This window comes from Pan paniscus, chromosome 9, assembly GCF_029289425.2.
Source record: "Pan paniscus chromosome 9, NHGRI_mPanPan1-v2.0_pri, whole genome shotgun sequence".
Lineage (NCBI taxonomy): Eukaryota > Metazoa > Chordata > Mammalia > Primates > Hominidae > Pan > Pan paniscus.
Window position 1 is genome coordinate 68,436,030 of NC_073258.2, and position 22,606 is coordinate 68,458,635.

Consider the following 22,606-nt stretch of genomic DNA (forward strand, 5'->3'; position numbering starts at 1 on the left):
AAGGTTGTGAAATGTCTCACTATTCCACATGAAGCCTTTTTTGTAGCATCCTGAATTTATTCACTCTGTCCCTAGTTTTAATGATAAAAATGTGACATCATTTTATAAAAATTAGAAAAATATATTAACATTAAAGGGCGGAGAAGAACCTATGAGAGGGCTCAGAAATAGAAAATTATTAAGAGAGCAGAGGCCACAATACTAATATCTTACAGGGACCTAAAACATGAAAGATTGAATGAGCTATTACCAAGCTCACATTCTAAAAGCAGGTAAGGTTTTTGTGACCTTGCTATGTAAGTAATAACGTTTATTTTGTTGATAGAATAAGATAGAAGACTTCATGTGGAATAGTCACACATTTCAAAATCTTAATAATGGAAAAGTATCGACCAGGTCAAGTTTTACATTTATAGCTAGAGGCCTGGCACAGTTGCTCACACCTCTAATCCCAGCACTTTAGGAGGCCAAGGTGGGCGGATCACTTGAGCCCGAGAGTTCGAGACCACTCGGGAGGCTGAGGTACAAGAATCACTTGAACCTGGGAGGCAGAAGTTGCAGTGAGCTGAGATGGTGCCACTACACTCCAGCCTGGGTGACAGAATGAGACCCTGTCTCAAAACAAACAAACAAACAAAAACATAGCTACAATCATGTTATTTTTGTTGTTGCTGTTTCTATTGGTAGAATTATTATTCCCCCCATAGTATATCCCTTCATTTATCTAGGTTTTTTCCAGTATATTTCACTAGTGCTTTTTTTTAAAAACCAACTTTATTGAGGTAAAATTGATGTTCAGTAAAGTGGACCCCCATTTTAAGTGTGCATTTCAGTGAGTTTTGACAAACATATTTATTCATGTAAGTAACCACCATAGTCAAAATATAGAAAATAAGCCAGGTGCGGTAGCTCACGCCTACAATCCCAGCACTCTGGGAGGCCAAGGCAGGCAGATCACTTGAGGTCAGGAGTTCAAAACCAGCCTGGCCAACATGGTGAAACCCCGCCTCTACTAAAAATACAAAAATTAGCTGGGTGTGATGGCGCACACCCGTGATCCCAGCTACCTGGGAAGTTGAGGTGGGAGAATCGCTTGAAACCAGGAGGCAGAGGTTTCAGTGAGCCATGATCACACCACTGCACTCCAGCCTGGGTGACACAGTGAGACCCTGTCTCAAAAAAAAAAAAAAAAGGAATATATATATAATAGCCTATTAGTAGTTCTTTTTTAATTTTTTAATATTCAAAAACTTAATCTTCATTTCTAAAAACTTAATCTTCATGTCTAAAAACTTTGATCTGTCACTTCTCACTTTATATCCTCAAGTTCTAACCTATTTGCATTTCTTAATCCTAGAGTTACATAATCTGTTTGTTCCCTGTGATCTTCACAACCTTCAGGGTTTGCCTATTCATTTATCAGATGCCTACCACATGCTAAGCACTGTCTAGGTACTAGAGATACAATGGAAAATGAGATCATTCTTGTTAGAGACTCAAAGAAAGACAAGAAAATATGCATTTATATAAACTATAGTATGAGCAGTGCTTCAAAAGTGAATAAACAGCCAGGCACAGTAGCACATGCCTTTAGTCCCAGCTACCTGGGAGGCTGTGGTGGGAGAATTGCTTGAGCCCAGGAGTTTGAGGCAGCCTAGGCAATGTGGCAAGACCCAGTCTTTTAAAATTAAAAAAATTGAATAAAGCAGGATATTGTGGAAGCATTTTGGAAGGATGACCTAATTTAGAAACTATAGGAGAATTAGGGGAAGCTCTTTGGAGGAAGTGGTGCCTAATGTTGACATAAAAGAAATAATGAAGCAAGGAGAGGGAGACCAGAATTACAGGCAGAAGGAATAGCATTTGTAAAAGTAGGTTCCAGGAGGTAAGAAGGGCAACTTTTACATGCCTATTATAGGAGCTAGCATAAAGTAGAGTTCTATGGTGAGAAGAGATTATTTAGTGCTGCCATTCCAGCAATAACTGAGAGGTAGATTTTAAAATGGCACAAATAATACATATTTGTTTGGTGATGGGGAAATAAGTTCATGGAAGGCCACGAGTTGTTTATGAATAGACTAGGTTCATGATATTGGACTTCTTACCAGTTTGGCCCTAGTTTTGTTGCAGAACAGATTATAACTGGGATCAGAGTATTTAGCAAAGGATCTATCCCAAGGCTAAAGATTAACCTAAGAAGAAAAGCACGAACATGTTACCACAAATTCTCTCTGTAGTCTGAAGATACCTAATAATACCAAAGAAAGGCAGGCAAAAATGACTGACTTTCTTGCTGCAATTAAGAAATTCTGCTTTCTGTGAATGAATGCGTGGTAAAAAAAAAAAAAAAAATACTCATATGTTCTGAACCCTTCCTCTCCCTATTCAGACATGGGAGCTTACAGCGTATTAAGCAAGTACTTTATTCATTATTCTGTTAAAGGCATTCCCATGGACAACACACAGGGATGGGAGATGGTGGCTACTACATTAAGAAACAGTAAATTTTATTTGAAGGAAAGAAAGGCATCCAGGGGTTATTCAATGTTCTGGGACCGGTGGATGCTTGGTTAAAATTGTTGGCTCCCTGAGCAGAAATTCTTTGAAATGGAACAGCAGGTTAACCTTAACCGTTGCTCCTCATCTTGTTTGTTTCTTCCATGTCAGTGGTGATGCTTTCTAAACACTCTCCCACAGTTAACATCTGGGTATCCTCTAGACAACTGCTTCATATCATGCACAACTGTATGCATTTGTCTCCATTCACATTATAAGGGAAGTAAGTGATCAAATACATAGATGTTGTTACAAAGCTTACCAGATACATGTTTTTTATAACCATAAGTTAGATATTTACCACATCAGCACTGTGCTGAATTCATGGTGGTTTGGCTCTCGAGTTTTACCTACCTGGAGTTCATTGGTTGAGTGTAGACACTTGAAGGCACAGGAAATGTTATAATTTAGTGTAAAATGTCGCATATTGCTTTCACTTCTCTTTTTTTTCAGCCAGTATTATTTAAAAGATTCCTGGCCGGGCATGGTAGCTCATGCTGTAATCCCAGCACTTTGGGGGGCTGAGGCTGGTGGATCGCCTGAGGTCAGAAGTTCGAGACCAGCCTGGCCAAGATGGTGAAACCCTGTCTCTACTAAAAAATACAAAAATTAGTTAGGTGCGGTGGCGGGTGCCTGTAATCCCAGCTACTCAAGAGGCTGAGGCAGGAGAATTGCTTGAACCTGGGAGGCGGAGGTTGCAGTGAGCTGAGATCACACCACAACATTCTAGCCTGGGTGACAGAGCAGACTTCGTCTCAAAAAAAAAAAAAAGATTTCTGTATTCTCACATTATTTCAGAATTTTAAAAGTGTTTACATTTAATCCTTACAACATATCTTTGAAGTAGTTATCTTAGTTTTTTTGTGTTTTTGGGTTTTTTATTGAGATAGTCTTGCCCTGTTGCCCAAGCTGGAGTGCAGTGGTGATCGTAGCTTACTGCAGCCTCAAACTCCTGGGTTTAAGCAAACCTCTCATCTTAGCTTCACAAGTAGCTAGGACTATAGGCACATGCCACAACGCCTGGCTGTTTATTTTATTTTATTTTATTTATTTTTTGAGATGGCGTTTCGCTCTTGTTTCCCAGGCTGGAGTGCAATGGCACCATCTCGGCTCACCAGAACCTCCACCTCCTGGGTTCAAGCGATTCTCCTGCCTCAGCCTCCCAAGTAGCTGGGATTACAGGCATGTGCCACCATGCGCAGCTAATTTTTTTTTTTTTTTTTTTTTTTTTTGAGACGGAGTCTTGCTCTGTTACCCAGGCTGGAGTGCAGTGGCGTGATCTCAGCTCACTGCAAGCTCCGCCTCCCGGGTTCACGCCATTCTCCTGCCTCAGCCTCCTGAGTAGCTGGGACTACGGGCGCCCGCCACCACGCCTGGCTAATTTTTTGTATTTTTAGTAGAGATGGGGTTTCACCGTGTTAGCCAGGATGGTCTCGATCTCCTGACCTCGTGACCCACCTGCCTCAGCCTCCCAAAGTGCTGGGATTACAGGCGTGAGCCACCACACTGGGCCTAATTTTGTATTTTTAGTAGAGACGGGATTTCTCCATGTTGGTCAGGCTGGTCTTGAACTTCCGACCTCAGGTGATCCGCCTGCCTTGGCCTCCCAAAGTGTTGGGGATTACAGGTGTGAGCCACTGATCCCAACTATTTTTTTATTTTGAAGAGATGGGTTCTCACTGTGTTGCCCAGGCTGGTCTTAAACTCCTGGGTTCAAGTGATCTTCCCACCTTGGCCTTCCAAAGCTCTGGGATTGCAGGTGTGAGCCACTGTGCCTGGTCTATCTTAGTTTTATAGATGAGTTCGAGGGCCTCATATAGTCTTGAAAAGACATGACAGACCTGGAGCTTCTTATTCCTAAGCTGGTAGTTTCTATAGCACATTGTCAATGCAAGGCTATAAATCTATACTGGATTTTTTTCTTTTTTTTGGGCTAACTTTTGGCATCTTAACTGTTCTAACAATGGTATATATTTTGCTGAGTTTATAGATACCTTCCAGACAACACCTTTTATTGGATTAAAAAATAAAACAAATTATATAAGTAGTGACATAGAAGAGAGTTCATAGTTATACACTATTGCATAATTAATGATTCCATTTTGACTAGTGCTGTCTTTACTATTATCATTTGATGGAATGATTAATCTTTATTCTCATATAACAATTATTTCTAAGATGGTTGCCTAGTAATCCTAAGATTCGCCAACAGATTTTTTTAATTTGCTTATAATTAAATTATAGTTTTTTGTTGTGTATTTTAAGAAATTCTGCTTTTCTTGACTTTAAAATTATCTTTGACCCCAACCTTTCCCTTGGAGCCCAAGTGTTTCCTCCTTCTATTTAAAGGTGGATTTCATTGACTGGGTAGACAACATGTGGCCAAGGCACTTGAAGGAAAGCCAGACTGAATCAACAAATGCCATCTTGGAGATGCAGTACCCTAAAGTGCAGAAGTAAGTGATGCGCCCTGCATCTTCCTCCGTGTGCTGTGGGAGACCAAAGCAATAGCAAGGATTGGCTTCTCCCTTACGAGCTTTGCTCTGTGTCTTGAATGATTAAAAAGATGAATTATTTAAAGATGAGACTTTACAGTTCCACAAGGAAGAGTGTATGTGAGCATACCATAGCACACAACCACATGGTTAAAGGAAAAAAAACTGACATTTTAGTCAATACGGTAGAAAAAAAAAAAACCTTTTTCTGATAATGTGATGACTTGAAAATGCATTACTTTTTCTCCTTCTGGAACTTGATTAAGTGGAAGATAAAGGGAGTATATAAGAGGAGAGTATGGCATTTTGGTGGGGCAGATGTACTTTTTTCCATCAGTACACTAATGCTGCTGCTTTTTTTGGGTCAGGTACTGTCTAATGAGTGTTCGAGGCTGCTATACTGACTTCCATGTGGACTTTGGTGGTACCTCTGTTTGGTATCACATCCATCAAGGGGGAAAGGTATGGTCATAGTTGTGATAGGGGTTGGAATCTGAAGTTGGTTGTATGACTTTGCTTCAGTTCATGTATACTTAATATACCCTGGAAATGAATCTGTTAGGGAATTGTCCCCATTCGTATCTGGAAAGAATTATAGATTAAGTTCACCTTCTTGGCTAGTGTTCAGTAGAAATTAGTATTCATCTAGTTCACTATCATTACACCATTGGCACAGCACTTAGTAAATCTCAATAGTCCTGTTTCTAGATTCCTGAATCAGAGTTCTCCAAATGAAGCCAAAGAAGTGATTTTAGAAGGACAAGATAATTTCTGTACTTGGAAGTATAATAAATAGTGGAAGGGAACACGAATTTTGGATAGATTCACTGTGAAATCAGCAAATTAAGATCTAAACCAACTTTCCCTCTATGTAGCCATTGGTCTGAAATATGGCCAAAGGAAGCCTTTAAGTCCTTTTTGAGGATGTAAACAGGTTTTGAAGGATTATCTTTATTCATTCAGTTATATTCCAGCTTGTGAAAATGCTTCTGAATGCTATATGAGAATGGAAATCTAGAATTAATACCCGAGGTTTATAGTATTATACTCTTGTTACTCTTTTTTCTCTTACTTGCAGTGAATGCATTTGTAAGAGAAAAGTAGGAACTAGAATGAGAATAGATAATGCCTTGTTTAAAACATGAGGTCTTGGCCAGGCATGGTGGCTCACGCCTGTAATCCCAGCACTTTGGGAGGCCAAGGCGGGCGGATCAGCTGAGGTCAGGAGTTCAAGACCAGCCTGACCAACATGGAGAAAGTGCATCTCTACTAAAAATACAAAATTAGCTGGGTGTGGTGGTACATGCCTATAATCCCAGCTACTCGGGAGGCTGAGGCAGGAGAATCGCTTGAACCCACGAGGTGGAGGTTGCGGTGAGCTGAGATCGCGCCATTGCACTCTAGCCTGGGCAACAAGAGCAAAACTCTGTCTCAAAAAAGAAACAACAACAAAAAAACATGAGGTCTTGTCCGGGCACAGTGGCTCACGCCTGTAATCCAGCACTTTGGGAGGCCAAGGTGGGTGGATCATAAGGTCAGGAGATCGAGAACATCTTGGCCAATATGGTGAAACTCCGTCTCTACTAAAAATACAAAAATTAGCTGGGTGTGGTGGCGCACGCCTGTAGTCCCAGCAACTCTGGAGGCTGAGGCAGGAGAATCGCTTGAACCCAGGAGGTGGAGGTTGCGGTGAGCCAAGATTGTGCCACTGCACTCCAGCCTGGACTACAAGAGTGAAACTCTGTCAAAAAAAAAAAAAAAAAAAAAAAAGTCTTAATCAGAACAACTATGTCTCCAAATCCAAAAGTCATTTTGTTTGCTTCAGATCCCTTTAAGCCCTGTTGATCTTAGTTACTACCTTGGACAAAACAACCTGAGCCAGTCTCTTGAAGATACTGTGCCTAATTAACTGTACTACTTAGGACTCTGGAAGCCAGACAGTCAGAGTGTTTAAGGGACTGCCTAGGTAATGAACTGAATGTCCTTCTTCTCTCCGAGTCCTGGATGGTGTATAGTCAAACCCAAGGGAAGCCTTAATGCTGTTGGATCAAGTGAAGGATAAGAAAGATCTACTGCCTTGGACCTTCTAGGGTTTACCAAATAGTCAAGTTCTATAGGCTGGGAAAATTGCTTGCCTTTCTTCTACCTGGTGGTCTTAATTTTGTACCTGTTTATCAGTTGAGGGAGACGACTGGGTCATGTCAATGGCTGTTAACAGACTAAAGTTTTTTAACTCACAGGTCTTCTGGCTCATCCCCCCTACAGCCCACAACCTGGAGCTGTACGAGAATTGGCTGCTGTCAGGGAAACAGGGAGACATCTTTCTGGGTGACCGGGTATCAGATTGTCAGCGCATTGAGCTCAAGCAGGGCTATACCTTCGTCATTCCCTCAGGTAAGCAAAAAAATTTAGCCATTTTTTTCCTTAATGAAAAAGAAATTGATGGATTACCACCAAGAATAGTTATGATGCTGGGCGTCTGCAGAAAACAACAGTGTTTCTTCCTGTCATTATGGAATAGATGCTGAGGTTTTGTTTGTTTTGTTTTCAGTTTGAAAAGGCAGTGGTTTTCCAATAAAGTATATAAGAATTGCCAGCAGAGGCTTTTCAGATATACACGTTTGGGCTCTGCATTAGCCCTAGTAATTTAGAATCTCTATAGATAGGACCTGTTCTGCAGGTGATACACAATCTATGTTGAAGAACTGCCTACTATTCTAGGGAATGGCTGTGAAGGCTGGAGTGCTCAGTCAGGGATGTTTTTGATCAAGTCATTAAATCAAAGTAAGTGCTTATAAAGATCACAGATTTTAGAGTCACAGACCTCTATTAGGATTCTGACTATGCATTTACCTGCTAGATACTACGCTTAGAGCAAATATTTAAATCTGTGTCTCATTTTGTTATAAGGAATATAAATGAGAACACATGTAAACCAGGCTTATCCAACCTGCAGGCCACAGGCCTCATGCAGCCCAGGATGGCTTTGAATGTGGCCTAACACAAATTCATAAGCCTTCTTAAAACATTATGAGATTTTTTTTTGCAATTTTTTAAGCTTGTCAGCTGTCATTAGTATTAGTATATTTTATTTTATTTATTTATTTATTTATTTATTTTGAGATGGAGTCTTGCTCTGTAGCCTCAGGCTGGAGTGCAGTAGCGTGATCTTGGCTCACTGCAACCTCCACCTCCCAGGTCCCAGTTCAAGCAATTCTCCTGTCTCAGCCTCCCGAGTAGCTGGGATTACAGGTGTGCACCACCATGCCCAGCTAATTTTTGTATTTTTACTAGAGACGGGGTTTCACCATGTTGGCCAGGCTGGTCTTGAACTCCTGACCTCGTGATCCACCAGCCTCAGCCTCCCAGAGTGCTGGGATTATAGGCGTGAGCCCCCGCACCTGGTCATGTTAGCGTATTTTATGTGTTGCCCAAGCAATTCTTCTTCCAGTGTGGCCCAGGGAAGCCAAAAGATTGGACACCCCTGAATTGTAAACTATCTTGTACAGAGCCTGGTTTATAGTTGGTGCTCCAGTAAACGTTTATTATGTGCTAAGCATTTGATGTGCATTTTCTCATTTAATGCTCATGAGCAACCATAAGAGGTATTATTTATCCTGGTTTTATAGAGGAAATTGAGGCTTTGAGAGATTAAGTAACTTGACAAACCACTAAGAAGCAGAATCAGAGTGAAGAGTGTGATCTAGGGGTCTTGTACTAGTTCTCTGAGAGAGACTTACTGTAATGTGTGTTTTCAGCCACTGCCCTCTGTTCCCCTTCTCCTAGGCTGGATTCATGCTGTGTATACTCCTACAGACACATTAGTGTTTGGGGGCAATTTTTTGCATAGCTTCAACATCCCTATGCAGTTAAAAATATACAACATTGAAGATCGGACACGGGTAAGTAATCTTATATAACAGTTGCATGTGAAGAGGTTTACTCCAGTTATGATAGATGTTACAAGAGATTCACTGATGGTTTATCAAAACTTCCATTTTTCTTTCAGTTAAAATGCAGTGTTGACATTTTGGGAACACACAAAATTTTAAATTTAATTTTTTTTTTTTTAAGACAGAACCTTGTTCTGTTTTCCAGGCTAGAGTGCAGTGGCGTGATCATGGATGATTGCAGCCTCAACCTCCCAGGCTCAAGCATCTTCCTGCCTCAGCCTCCCAAGTAGCTGGGACTCTGGGTGCACACCACATCTGACTAATTTTTAATTTTTTTCGTAGAGACTTGGTCTCACTGCGTTGCCCAGGCTGGTCTAGAACTCTTGGTTCAAGCAGTCCTCCCACCTCAGCCTCCCAAAGTGCTGGGAGGTGAGCCACTGTGTGAGCCACTGTGACTGGCCAAATAAAAATTTTAACACGATTTACATACTCCGTTTTAGGGACTCCAATTCTTTGAGGTTTTTGGTATCTTGGATTTCTTTTTCTTTCCTTTTTTTTTAAATTTATTTTATTTTATTTTATTTTTTAGCCAACAGCATAGTGAATGGGAAAAAGTAACATTTTTTTCTTTTAATATTTGGGACAGAGTCTCACTCTGTTGCCCAGGCTGGTGTGCAGTGTCACAGTCATGGCTCACTGCAGCCTCAACCTCCCTGGGCTCAGTTGATCCTCCCACCTCAGCCTCCCAGGTAGCTGGGACTACAGGCACACGCCACCACATGCAGCTAATTTTTTTGTATTTTTTGGAGATGGGTTTTTGCTGTGTTGCCCAGGCTTGTCTTGAACTCCTGGGCTCAAGTGATCTGCCCGCTTTGGCCTCCTAAAGTGCTGGGATTACAAGTGTGAGCTACTGCATCCCGCAGTATCTTGGATTTTTATAAGGCCAGACATTTACCTCTGGTAATCTCTTGAGCCATGTGTTTCATTTTTATGCTCACAGAATTATTTGGTGTAATGGGGCTTATCAACCCAAATTTCAGAACTTTAAATTCATGTATCTTTTTCTATACTGATGACTATACTCAAAGCATCTTACTTTAATTATATAAATGTATATACTGTCTTTCTCAACTGGGGTTTCAAGAGAGAATTAAGCCCAAAATAAAATAATTTGTGTATCTTATTTTCTCATTTTTCTCTAGGATGATACACAGCTAATACCTTTCTAGATGCATAGAAAAAAGTTAATTTATTATATACAATGGATACCTTAAGGCAAGAGTTGACAAACTTTTCCTGCAAACGACCAGATAGTAAATATTTTAGGCTTCGTGGGTCATAAAGTGTCTGTTGTAACTGTTTAACCCTACCTTGTAGCATGAAATACTTAAACAAATGAGTGTGGCTCAAATAATATAAAATTTTATTCATAGACACTGAAAGTTGAATTTCAGATAACTTTAACATGTCACAGAATACTCTTAAATTTTTTTCAACCATTAAAAAATGTAAAAAACGATCCTTTTATAGTTCATGATCATGATTAGGTGTTCATGCACGTATGTGAAAGATGCCACCCTTGAACCTTGTTACTATTAATACGTCAGCACATTACCTGTCTGACCCGAAAAAAAAAAAAAAAAAGGTAAAAAACACTCCTAGTTCACAGGAATCATAAAAAGAGGCAGCAGGCCAAATCCACTAAGTGTTGTTTGCTGGCTAGCCTCCACCTTAGAGAATGAGAGCTTATTTTTTAGCAGAATTCTAATTGGTAAGGGCTGAATCATATATGAAAGTATAGATGATACTGGGATTAAACAGCAATTAGAATATTTGGGGGTTGTGATGTTTGTAAGTTACTCTCAAGTAGCTGAGCAGAATACTAAGCTAGTATGGAGATCAGCAAATGTGGAGAAATGTTAACAGTTGGAGAATTGCAGAGAAGAGTGTAGAACTATTAATGCTACTGCTCTTGAAATTTTTTGGTAGAATTAAAAGTATTAAAAATTTTTAAATAACAATTAATGAAGAATTCACAACTTTTATATGAATGGTCTTTTATATATTATAGGAATGGTCACTGACCTATGTACTGCAATAATAGTCAACCATTATGGTGCCTATTTTGCAACATTTATTTTGGTGTAGGAGTTACGTATCACTATACACATCATTGATATTATTGTTGGAGTTACAGGAATTGCCCTACTAGTAGAATTAAGAGAGGAAGCCAGTGCTTCTTCAACACATTTTATAAAAGTACATTTCTTTTTATTTGTTAAGAGTAACAAAAGTACAGTTCAGGCACAGGGGCTCATACCTGTAATTCCAACCCTTTGAGAGCCCAAAGTGGGAGGATTATGTGAAGCAAGGAGTTTGAGACTCTCCTGGGCAACAAAGCTGGGTGTGGTGGTGCATGCCTGTAATCCTAGCTACTGGGGAGGCTGAGGTGAGAGGATTGCTTGAACCTAGGAGTTCCAGGTTGCAGTGAGCTATGTTGGTGCCACTGTACTCCAGCCTGGGTGGAAGAGTGAGACACAGTCTGTTAATTAAAAAAAAAAAAGATGTCTATTCTAAAATAGGTAAATATTCTAAAATAGGGAAGATGTTTCAAAAGAAAAAAAATGTATAATTCCATAGTAAAATACTCCCGTTTAACTCTGTCATTCTTAGAGGTAATTATGTACCCATTCTAAGATTCAGTCTGAAAATTGGTTTTTAGAATGCGTTCCCTTTTTATGGTTAAAGATGACTCTTACACCTGGGTCTTATACACTGGTTCAGTTTCAGCGAAGAAAAGGAAAGTATATATTCAGTAACATAAAGTGAGCACCTTATCCCCTGCATGAAGAGTTTTCTACGTAAAGAGAAGAAAAATAAGGGAAAAAAAAAAAAAGGCCAGGCACAGTGGCTCACACCTGTAATCCCAACACTTTGGGAGGCTAGGCAGGCAGATTACCTGAGGTCAGGAAGTTGAGACCAGCCTGAGCAACATGAAGAAACCCTGTCTCTACTAAAAATACAAAATTAGCCAGGCGTGGTGGCACATGCCTGTAATCCCAGCTACTCAGGAGGCTGAGGCAGGAAAATCGCTTGAACCTGGGAGGCGGAGGTTGCAGTGAGCCAAGATCGTGCCATTGCACTCCAGCCTGGGCGACAAGAATGAAACTCCATCTAAAAAAAAAAAAAAAAAAATTATTTCCAAAAAATGCTAACCCAGTCTTAGAAATTGATATGCGGCATAAGTAAAAAGCAATGGGGTCAGGTTGGGTATGTGGTATCTCTTGGCTATAATTAATACAGTCTTATAAGTTACGAGTAAAAACTCAAAATTTTAATGCCTGTATTTCATATTTTCTTCCTTTTTTCTTTCTTATTTATTTATTTATTTATTTATTTTTGACACAGGGTCTCACTCTGTCACCCAGGCTGGAGTGCAGTAGCATGATCTCAGCTCATTGCAGCCTCAACCTCGTAGGCTCAAGTGATCCTTCTGCCTCAGCCTCCTGAGTAGCTGGGACCACAGACGCACACCACCACACCTGGCTAGTTTTTTTATTTTTATTTTTTTGTAGAAATGAGGTTTTACTATGCTGCCCAGGCTCGTCTCAAACTCCTGGGCTCAAGCAGTCCTCCAGCCTCAGGCCCCCAAAGCCTTGGGACCACGGGCGTGAGCCACTATGCCCAGACTCTTCTTTTTTTTAAACTGTCATTATTACTCAGCTTTCAACCGATTTCCAAAGGGCTTTAGAATTTGGAGTTGTCCTGAACTCCTAATAAAAACCCTTCCAGAAAGTGTTGCTATACTTAAAAGGCTAATGGAGAGGCATAGTGTATTATATTTAATTTTAAGGGACCAAATACCTATTGGTTGTTGTCTCTCTCCTCTGTCTCCCTTAGTCAGAAATAAATTAATTTTACTTCCGTGTAAGAGAGTCATTCTTTTAGTTGTTAAAGTTTTAGCCACATAAGAAACCAGAATCAGGGTCTGGCTACTATGCATTAGAAAACTGATTGGGGCTAACTATGAAAAGTACATCTTCTCTCCTGCCTTGCCATGGGGAGAGTGATCTCCTTATTCCCCAGTGATGCCCTGTGGCCTGGTGAAGGTTTTTGAAAAGGGGCTCCTATCCAGTTCTCCATGATTCAGGAACACTACCTGATATAGAGTTTGTAAACGGGTAGGTGAAGTCATCCCTACAATATGGGAGGAGATGGGAACATTCTCAGGAGCTGCATATTCAAAACAATATCATTTGGCTTATCCTTTTGAAATATGGCCTCTCTAAAAGAAAGCTGTATGGCCAGATATGGTGGTTCATGCCTATAATCCCAAGTACTTTTTGGGAGTTTGAAGTGAAGGATCACTTAATCCCAGGAGTTTAAGACCAGCCTGGACAACATAGTGAGACCCTGTCCGTACCAAAAATTAACCCCTTTCTTTTTTTTTCTTTTTTGAGACAGAGTCTCGCTCTGTCCCCCAGGCTGGAGTGCAGTGGTGCGATCTCGGCTCACTCTGCAAGCTCCGCCTCCTGGGTTCACACCATTCTCCTGCCTCAGCCTCCCAAGTAGCTGGGGCTACAGGCACCCGCCACCAAGCCCGGCCAATTTTTGTATTTTTAGTAGAGATGGGGTTTCACTGTGTTAGCCAGGATGGCCTTGATCTCCTGACCTCATGATCCACCCACCTCGGCCTCCCAAAGTGCTGGGATTACAGGCTTGAGCTATCACGTCCGGCCAAAATTAATCCCTTTCTCATTTTCCCCAATGATACTCACCGGTGGCACTTGGCAGCTGCAGCATTTTTTTTTTTTTTTTTTTTTTTTTGGAGACAGAGTTTCGCTGCTGTTGTCCAAGCTGGAGTGCAGTGGTGTGATCTCAGCTCACTGCAACCTCCACCTCCCAGGTTCAAACAATTCTCCTGCCCCGGCGTCCCGAGTAGCTGGGATTACAGGTATGCGCCACCACACTAATTTTTGTATTTCTAGTAGAGACGGGGTTTCAGCAGGCTGGTCTCGAACTCTTGACCTCAGGTGATCCACTTGCCTTGGCCTCCCGAAGCGCTGGGATTACAGGTGTGAGCCATCACGCCCGGCGGCTGCAGCATTTACCCCAAGATAACTTTGCCATGAACTATCTCGCTTTTATTATTTTCACATCACTCTAGTATACTGACTTTGAAAACAAAATATATCATTCTATTTATAGCATTCTGTTTTTAGTAGTGGTATTTCTACTTACAAAATATAGTTATTCTTGATTGCTGAAAATGTCAAATCCTAGAAAACATAGCATTCCTATGCGTGATGTTAACATCATTCTTGGGCAGGCGTGGTGGCTTACGCCTGTAATGCCAGCACTTTGGGAGGCTGAGGCGGGCGAATCACTGGAGTTCAGGAGTTCGAGACCAACCTGGCCAACATGGTGAAACCCCGTCTCTACTAAAAATACAACAATTGGCCAGGCACGCTGGCTCACGCCTATAATCCCAGCACTTTGGGAGGCCGAGGTGGGTGGATCACCTGACGTTGGGAGTTCGAAACCAGTCTGACCAACATGGAGAAAGCGTGTTTCTACTAAAAATACAAAATTAGCCAGGTGTGGTGGCGCATGCCTGTAATCCCAGCTACTCGGGAGGCTGAGGCAGGAAAATCGCTTGAACTCAGAGGCGCAGGTTGCGGTGAGCCGAGATCACATCATTGGACTCCAGCCTGGGCAATAAGCACAAAACTCTGTCTCTAAATAAATAAATAGCTGGGCACGGTGGCTCATGCCTGTAATCCCAGCACTTTGGGAGGCTGAGGCGGGTGGATCACCTGAGGTCAGGAGTTCGAGACCAGCCTGGCCAAGATGGTGAAACCCCGTCTCTACTAAAAACATAAAAATTAGCTGGTCATGGTGGTGCACACCTGTAATCCCAGCTACTTGGGAGGCTGAGGCAGGAGAATCGCTTGAACCCAGGAAGTGGAGGTTGCAGTGAGCCAAGATTGCACCATTGCAGTCCAGCCTGGGCAACAAGAACAAAACTGTGTCAAAAAAGAGTAAAAATAAATAAATAAATAAATAAAATTAAAATAACAATTAGCTGGGTGTAGGGGCACACACCTATAATCCCAGCTGCTCAGGAGGCTGAGGCAGAATTGCTTGAACGCAGGAGGTGGAGGTTGCAGTGAGCCGAGATCCCACCACTGCACACTAGCCTTGGTGACAGAGCGAGATTCCATCTCAAAAAAAAAATAATAATATATCATTGATGAACAGTTGTTGGCCAGAGATTCATTTGATGGATCTGATTTTTCTGAAATAGACAATCCTGATGATTCAGACCATCCTGCTGTTAGTTTTGTTTAGAAATAACTCCAAGGACAGTTTTTATATTTTATGTTCACCTTGAAAATCAATCAGATTTCCAGCCGGGCGCAGTGGCTCACGCCTGTAATCCCAGAACTTTGGGAGGCCAAGGTGGGCAGATCACAAGGTCAGGAGATCGAGACCATCCTGGCTAACATGGTGCAACCCCGTCTCTACTAAAAATACAAAAAATTAGCCGGGCGTGGTGGCGGGCGCTTGTAGTCCCAGCTACTCAGGAGGCTGAGGCAGGAGAATGGTGTGAACCCAGGAGGCGGAGCTTGCAGTGAGCCGAGATCGCGCCACTGCACTCCAGCCCGGGCAACACAGCAAGACTCCGTCTCAAAAAACAAACGAAAATCAATCAGATTTCCTTCAGCATCAAAGAGCATGTTTATGTAAAATTAAATGAGCGCTGGCCGTGAGCTGCTCTTTTATTTTCTAAAAGGGAAATGGGTTAATAAATTAGCCAGGTGTGGTGGCATACACTTGTAATCTCAGCTACTGGGGAGGCTTTGGTGGGAGGATGATAGCCTGGGTGAAAGAGCAAGACCCTGTCTCTAAAAGTTAAAAAAAATGGTTTTAAAAAAAGGCAACAAAATATATTTAGGATAGTCCCCATCATTGGTCTTCCTCACTGATTAATCTGTGCTGATTTGTCCTTTCCTGGACTGTGATATATCTAAAGAGTACCTTTTAAAATTAGTATCCAGCTGAAATAATAATGAAAATGCTCTTTTGGGAAGAATGGAAAGAAAATAAAGACAGTGATTGATTAAGTCATATGGAACATTAATCTGGTTTGTGGACATACCATTTTGGCAGACTACAAAGTATGAGTCAGGCAAGCTGAGCATCGATAGTGGAGAAAATACCCAACCTGGTGCCCCTAGACTAGACACGGTCTGAGAGTGAGTCTCTAGTCAAACTTTAGTATTTGTAATAGCCTAATATGAACATGTCACTTCATCTCATGTCCTGTTTTTCCATGAGATTCTTTGTTCCATGGCCTTCTGATTCAGGGGCAAATATAGTAAAGCAAGAGTACTTTGCATGCCTTTTTCTCAAGTATTTTGTGTCTTACTCTTACATTTTACTCTGTCCCAGAACCGAAACTTTCATTGTTTTGATGCTTTTCCACTCAACCAAGACAGCTTCTTGGTGGTTCTAAATGGTCTTCCTCAAGTACCTTTTTTTGTTGTTGTTGTTGAGACGGAGTCTCACTCTGTAGCCCAGACTGGAGTGCAGAGGCGTGATCTCAGTTCACTGCAACCTCCGCCTCCCAGGATCAAGTGATTCTCATTCCTCAGCCTCCCGAGTAGCTGGGATTATAAGGTGTGCACCACCACACCTGGCTAATTTTTGTATTTTTAGTAGAGGCAGGGTTTCACCATGTTGGTCAGGCTGGTCGCGAACTCCTGACCTCAAGTGATCCACCCGTCTGGGCCTCCCAAGTACCCTTTATCTTCAGTGATTGTTTCTCAAGACCAACGTTTTCTAAGTTGATGGTTCTGCTTAAGTTTTTGCTTCAGATGCCAAGCTGGGTTTGCAGGTTGACTGGTGAGAGTATTTCCTGGGTTAATGATTACAGTAATTCCATTTGTTGTACTCTCTTTCCTTGAAAATCGTCATCTTTTCTCTATTGTATTCCTCTGTAGGTTCCAAATAAGTTTCGCTATCCATTCTACTATGAGATGTGTTGGTATGTGTTGGAGCGCTATGTGTACTGCATAACCAACCGTTCCCACCTAACCAAGGAATTTCAGAAAGAGTCCCTCAGCATGGGTAAGTATTCTGCCTATAGGAGCTTTGAAGACACCGCTTAGGACTGAGGGTGAGGCCCGAAATACTCAGTAGGCTGTCACTCAATATGTTCTTGGTTTTTTAATTCATCTACTTGGAAGTACCAAATTCATCACTGGAATTGAATACCAGTTACCTACCCAGATGTGAGTTAATGGCCAAATGAAATACTCTGGATCTGATCTTTGTCTGAGTTGCTATTACTTAGCTCCTCAAGAAGGATGATCAAGCCGGACACGCTGGTTCACGCCTGTAATCCTAGCACTTTGGGAGGCCAAGGTGGGCGAATGGCTTGAGCCCAGGAGTTCAAGACCAGCCTGGGAAACATGGCGAACACCCATCTCTACAGAAACTACAGAAAATTGGGTAGGCATGGTGGCTCGAGTCCCAGCTGCTCAGGAGGCTGAGGTGGGAAGATCACTGGAACCCAGGAGGTTGAGGCTGCAGTGAGCCGAAGATCATGCCACTGCATTCTAGCCTGGGCGACAGAGTGAAACCCTGTTGCGAAAAAAAAAAAAAGAAAGAAAGATGATCAGTTGTCTAATATGCTTTTTGTTTTTGTTTTAGAGACAGGGCCTTGCCCTGTCGTCCAAGTTGAATTGCAGTGGCGTAATCATAGCTCACTGTAACCTCAAACTCCTGGGCTCAAGCAATCCCCCTCCTGAGTAGCTAGGATTACAAGCACACACCACTATGCCCAGCTAATTCTTACTTTCTGTAGAGATGAGGTCTTGCTCTGTTGCCCAGGCCGGTCTTAAACTCCTGGCTTCAAGCTGTCCTCCTGCCTCCACCTCCCAAATTGGAATTACAGGTGTGAGCTACCACTCCTGGCCCGGTTGTCTAATGCGTTTTATTGTATAAAGAATGGTCTTTGGCACAATAAAAACTAGGAATACATCATCAGAATAACCTGTTGTATTCTAGGCACTATACTAAGCAATTTACATTTATGAAATTCTTATTATTACCTGAGAGATAGGTATTATTATCCTCATTTTACAAATGGGAACATTAAGGTTCAAGGATATTTAAAAACTTGTCCATGATCTTAAAGTTAATAAGTGACAAAGCCACAGCTTTTAGAGTCTGACCAGCTTGGTTCAGCTTCACAGCTTAAAGCAGGTTGGTCAGACTCTGCAGTTTATGCTCTTTATCTCTGTGCTTTCAAGTTTCCCCAACATCTATCAGAGAAATATTTTAATTAGATGACAGTGTAGTTTCAGTATACATTTTTAGACTCTTATATGTCTGAAACTGGTGAGGACTCAACACCATAATATCCTGGGATCACATGTTCTTATGGAATCTTTAATCCAAGCAAGATACTTTTTGCTTTAGCATTTTACTTTTACTGCATAATTTTACTCATAGTTTATATTCTCAGTTGAAAATAAAAAATGGGCCGGGCGCGGTGGCTCACACCTGTAATCCCAGCACTTTGGGAGGCCGAGGCGGGCGGATCATGAGGTCAGGAGTTCGAGACCAGCCAGGCCAATATGGTGAAACCCTGTCTCTACTAAAAAATACAGAAATTAGCCAGGCGTGGTGTTGCGCACCTGTAGTCCCAGGTACTCGGGAGGCTGCGGCAGGAGAATCACTTGAACCCGGGAGGTGGAGGTTGCAGTGAGCCGAGATCACGCCACTGCACTCCAGCTTGGGCGACAGAGTGAGACTCCGTCTCAAAAAAAAAAAAAAAATACATCTAGGCTGGGTGTGGTGGCTCACGCCTGTAATCCCAGCACTTTGGGAGGCCGAGGAGGGCCAATCACGAGGTCAGGAGATCGAGACCATCCTGGCTAACATGGTGAAACCCCGTCTCTACTAAAAATACAAAAAATTAGCTAGACATGGTGGCGGGCACCTGTAGTCCCAGCTATTTGGGAGGCTGAGGCAGGAGAATGGCGTGAACCCAGAAGGTGGAGCTTGCAGTGAGCTGAGATGGCACCACTGCACTCCAGCCTGGGTGACAGAGCGAGACTCCGTCTCAAAAAAAAAAAAAAAAAACATCTAATAGAGCTAGGCACTGTGATGAGCACCTGTAGTCCCAGCTAGTTGGGAGGCTAAGGCAGGAGGACCACTTGAGTCCAAGAGTTCAAGACCAGCTTAGGCAACATAGTGACACCCCCATCTCAGAAAGTAACCAACAAAACACATATAGACCAGGCATGGTGGCTCATGCCTGTGATCTCAGTACTTTAGGAAACCAAGGTGGAAGGCACACCTAAGTCCAAGAGGTTGAGACCAGCCTGGGCAACATGACCAGACCCTGTCTACAAAAATTTTTAAAATTAGCTGAGTGTTGTGGCACATGCCTCTGGTCCCAGCTGTTTGGGAGGCTATTGTGGGAGGATTGCTTGAGCCCAGGAGGTTGAGGCTGCAGTGAGCCATGATTGCATCACTGCACTCCAGCCTGGGCAAAAGAGTGAGACCCTGTCTCAAAACAAACAAACCACAACATAAAAAAAAAAAACCCACATAATAATCATACACATCTGTTAAAGCATGGAAAGAAAGTATATTGTACTGTTCAGTTGTTATCGTAGGATGGAGGGATAAGGGATGACTTATTTACTGCTTTGCACCTTCTTGCATTTTCTAAATTATAAAAGAAAAGACTGGTGAACATTATCACTGTGTTTTGACTATCAAAATCTTCCTTTTCAAAAATAGTCACTTTGTTTTGTTACTTATGTTGTTAGGATTTCAACTCCAAAGCTTGATTTTAAGACCAAAACTTCAAACAAAAAAAAAAGTTTTTTGGTTTTTTTTTGGTTTTTTTTTTTTGAGACAGGGTCTCACTCTCTTGCCCAGACTGGAGTGCAGTAATATGATCACAGCTCACTGCAGCCTCAACCTCCCAGGCTCAAGCAGTCTTCCCACCTCACCCTCCCTAGTATCTGGGACCATAGTCATGCATCACTATACCCAGCTAATTTTTTTAATGTAGAGATGGGGTCTCACTATGTTGCCCAGGCTAAAACTATTTTTTAAACATACATGCTTCTTAGTGTCTTCTCTTTTAAAAGGTAATGAAATAATAATCCCAGATTCAAGCTTTAACTTGAAACTGACTTTACAACCACTTTGATAAGTAACTGATTTCTAGTACACAGTTCAAAGACTAGGTCCTACCCAAACTTTAAAAAATCCAATTGACTATTACCTAGATGTCCTCCTAGGTCAGGATCCTGTTTCTACCTGTTAACTGTGATTTTGAACAGTGGACAAATGGGTTGGAATAAAGATAGACCATTTTTTTAAATGTGGTAATTTTGTCATTTATAGCCTCAAGGCCCCTATCATGCCACCTATTTCTCTTGCTGATCACATGGCAGAGTGAAATGTTCTTACTGCATTTTTTCTTCATATTGGTAGATTTGGAGTTAAATGGGTTGGAGTCTGGGAATGGGGATGAGGAAGCAGTGGATCGAGAACCCCGACGCTTGAGCAGCAGGCGTTCTGTCCTCACTAGCCCTGTAGCGAATGGAGTCAACCTGGATTATGATGGACTGGGCAAAACCTGCCGAAGTCTTCCAAGTCTGAAGAAAACTTTGGCTGGGGACTCATCTTCTGACTGTAGCCGGGGCTCCCACAATGGACAAGTGTGGGATCCCCAGTGTGCTCCCCGAAAGGACAGGCAAGTGCATCTGACCCATTTTGAGCTTGAAGGCCTTCGCTGCCTTGTAGATAAGTTGGAGTCTCTGCCACTGCACAAGAAATGTGTCCCCACAGGGATAGAAGATGAAGATGCTCTCATTGCTGATGTAAAGGTAAGGGTTTGATGTGTTACATGACAGCTACTGATCCGGCTATGGCAGTCAGCTTCCAGATTCAGAGGGAGAAAATATAGGAATTTTGGGTGATCTCTGGTTCAGTCAGAGAGAAGTTAATATGCATGTGTGTTTGTTATTGCTGCTCAGTGTTTTCATTACTAGAATGAGGTTATGTCCCTGTTTTGAAAATACTAACATTTATGTGTTCATTGAAGACTTATAAATTTAGTCTTAAACATAGGTTTCAGGCTGACCCCAAAAATAAAGTGACCCAAAGAAAATATTTATATAAGAAATGTTACATTAAACTTAAGTTACCTTAAGATAAAACGCAGGACAAAAGTGACTGATAGGAGTCTCATCCTAAGCAGATTGAGAGAAATGAAATTGTTCTATGCTGGGTTAACGTTGAGTAGCTTTAGCCTCTTTAGATTCAAATTTATCTAGCATCAAGACTTAAATACATTGGGAAAAGCGTCATTTTAAAATAATTCATCCCATTGCTTTATCAAGTTTTATATTTATTTATTTTTTAATTATACTTTAAGTTCTAGGGTACATGTGCACAACGTGCAGGTTTATTACATAGACATACATGTGCCATGTCAGTTTGCTGCACCCATTGACTGGTCATTTACGTTAGGTATTTCTCCTAATGCTATCCCTCCTCCAGCTCCCCTTCATATTGTATATTTTTCTTAAGGAATCCAGACTTGAGCTTTTTTTTTTTTTTTAATTTTAATTAATTAATTTATTTATTTGAGACGGAGTCTCACTCTGTCGCTCAGGTTGGAGTGCAATGGCAAGATCTCGGCTCACTGCAACCTCCACCTCCCGGGTTCAAGCAGTTCTCGTGCCTCAGCCTCCTGAGTAGCTGAGATTACAGACACGTGCCACCACGCCTGGCTAATTTTTTTATATTTTTGATAGAGATGGGGTTTCACCATGTTGGCCAGGCTGGTCTCAAACTCTTGACCTCAGGTGATCTGCCTGCCTCAGCCTCCCAAAGTGCTGGGATTACGGGCATGAGCCTCCACACCCAACCTTGAGCTATCTAAACTGGAGGAAATTATTTTAAGTCTTTCCTCCTAAGTAACAATTAATGTGAAGACCAAGAATTGTAAAGCTGGAAATAGCAATTTTATTTTTAAATCAGTGTTTGGAACAATGGGTATGTATATTAGAAAGCTAATCTACAAGTTGTAATGTTATTTTGAAAACCTCACATAGATTATTTTAAGCTACTTTTAAGCCATTTTATAAACTTAGGGGGGCCAGGCACAGTGGCTCACACCTGTAATCCTAGCACTTTGAGAGGCCAAGGTGGGAGGATCACCTGAGGTCAGGAGTTCGAGACCAGCCTGGCCAACATGGTGAAACCCCATCTCTACTAAAAATACAAAAAAAGGCTCAGTGCGATGTCTCATGCCTGTAATCCCAGCACTTTGGGAGGCCGAGGCAGGTAGATCACGAGGTCAGGAGTTCAAGATCAGCCTGGCCAAGATGGTAAAACCCCGTCTCTACTAAAAATACAACAATTAGCCAGGCGTGGTGGCAGACACCTGTAATCCCAGCTACTTGGGAGGCTGAGGCAGGAGAGTCGCTTGAACCCAGTTGGGGTGGAGGTTGCAGTGAGCCGACAGAGTGAGACTCCATCTCAAAAAAAAAAAAATAAGCTGGGCATGGTGGCGGGCGCCTGTAATCCCAGCTACTGGGGAGGCTGAGGCAGAATCTCTTC

General features: G+C 41.9%; 1 protein-coding gene and 1 non-coding gene across 2 annotated transcripts in view; both read left to right on the forward strand.

The window, feature by feature from the left end:
- KDM2A (lysine demethylase 2A) overlaps positions 1-22,606 on the forward strand; it is a 145,738-nt gene that overhangs the window by 97,030 nt on the left and 26,102 nt on the right. The window contains exons 7-12 of the mRNA XM_003828711.6: positions 4,906-5,012; positions 5,420-5,513; positions 7,292-7,445; positions 8,838-8,953; positions 16,951-17,077; positions 20,471-20,865. Coding sequence (XP_003828759.1) covers positions 4,906-5,012; positions 5,420-5,513; positions 7,292-7,445; positions 8,838-8,953; positions 16,951-17,077; positions 20,471-20,865 — 993 coding nt within the window. The remainder of the gene's footprint in view (positions 1-4,905; positions 5,013-5,419; positions 5,514-7,291; positions 7,446-8,837; positions 8,954-16,950; positions 17,078-20,470; positions 20,866-22,606) is intronic.
- LOC112441318 (small nucleolar RNA U13) lies at positions 10,463-10,569 on the forward strand. Its single transcript, XR_003029251.1, has one exon. It is a non-coding gene; the product is annotated as a small nucleolar RNA U13 (small nucleolar RNA).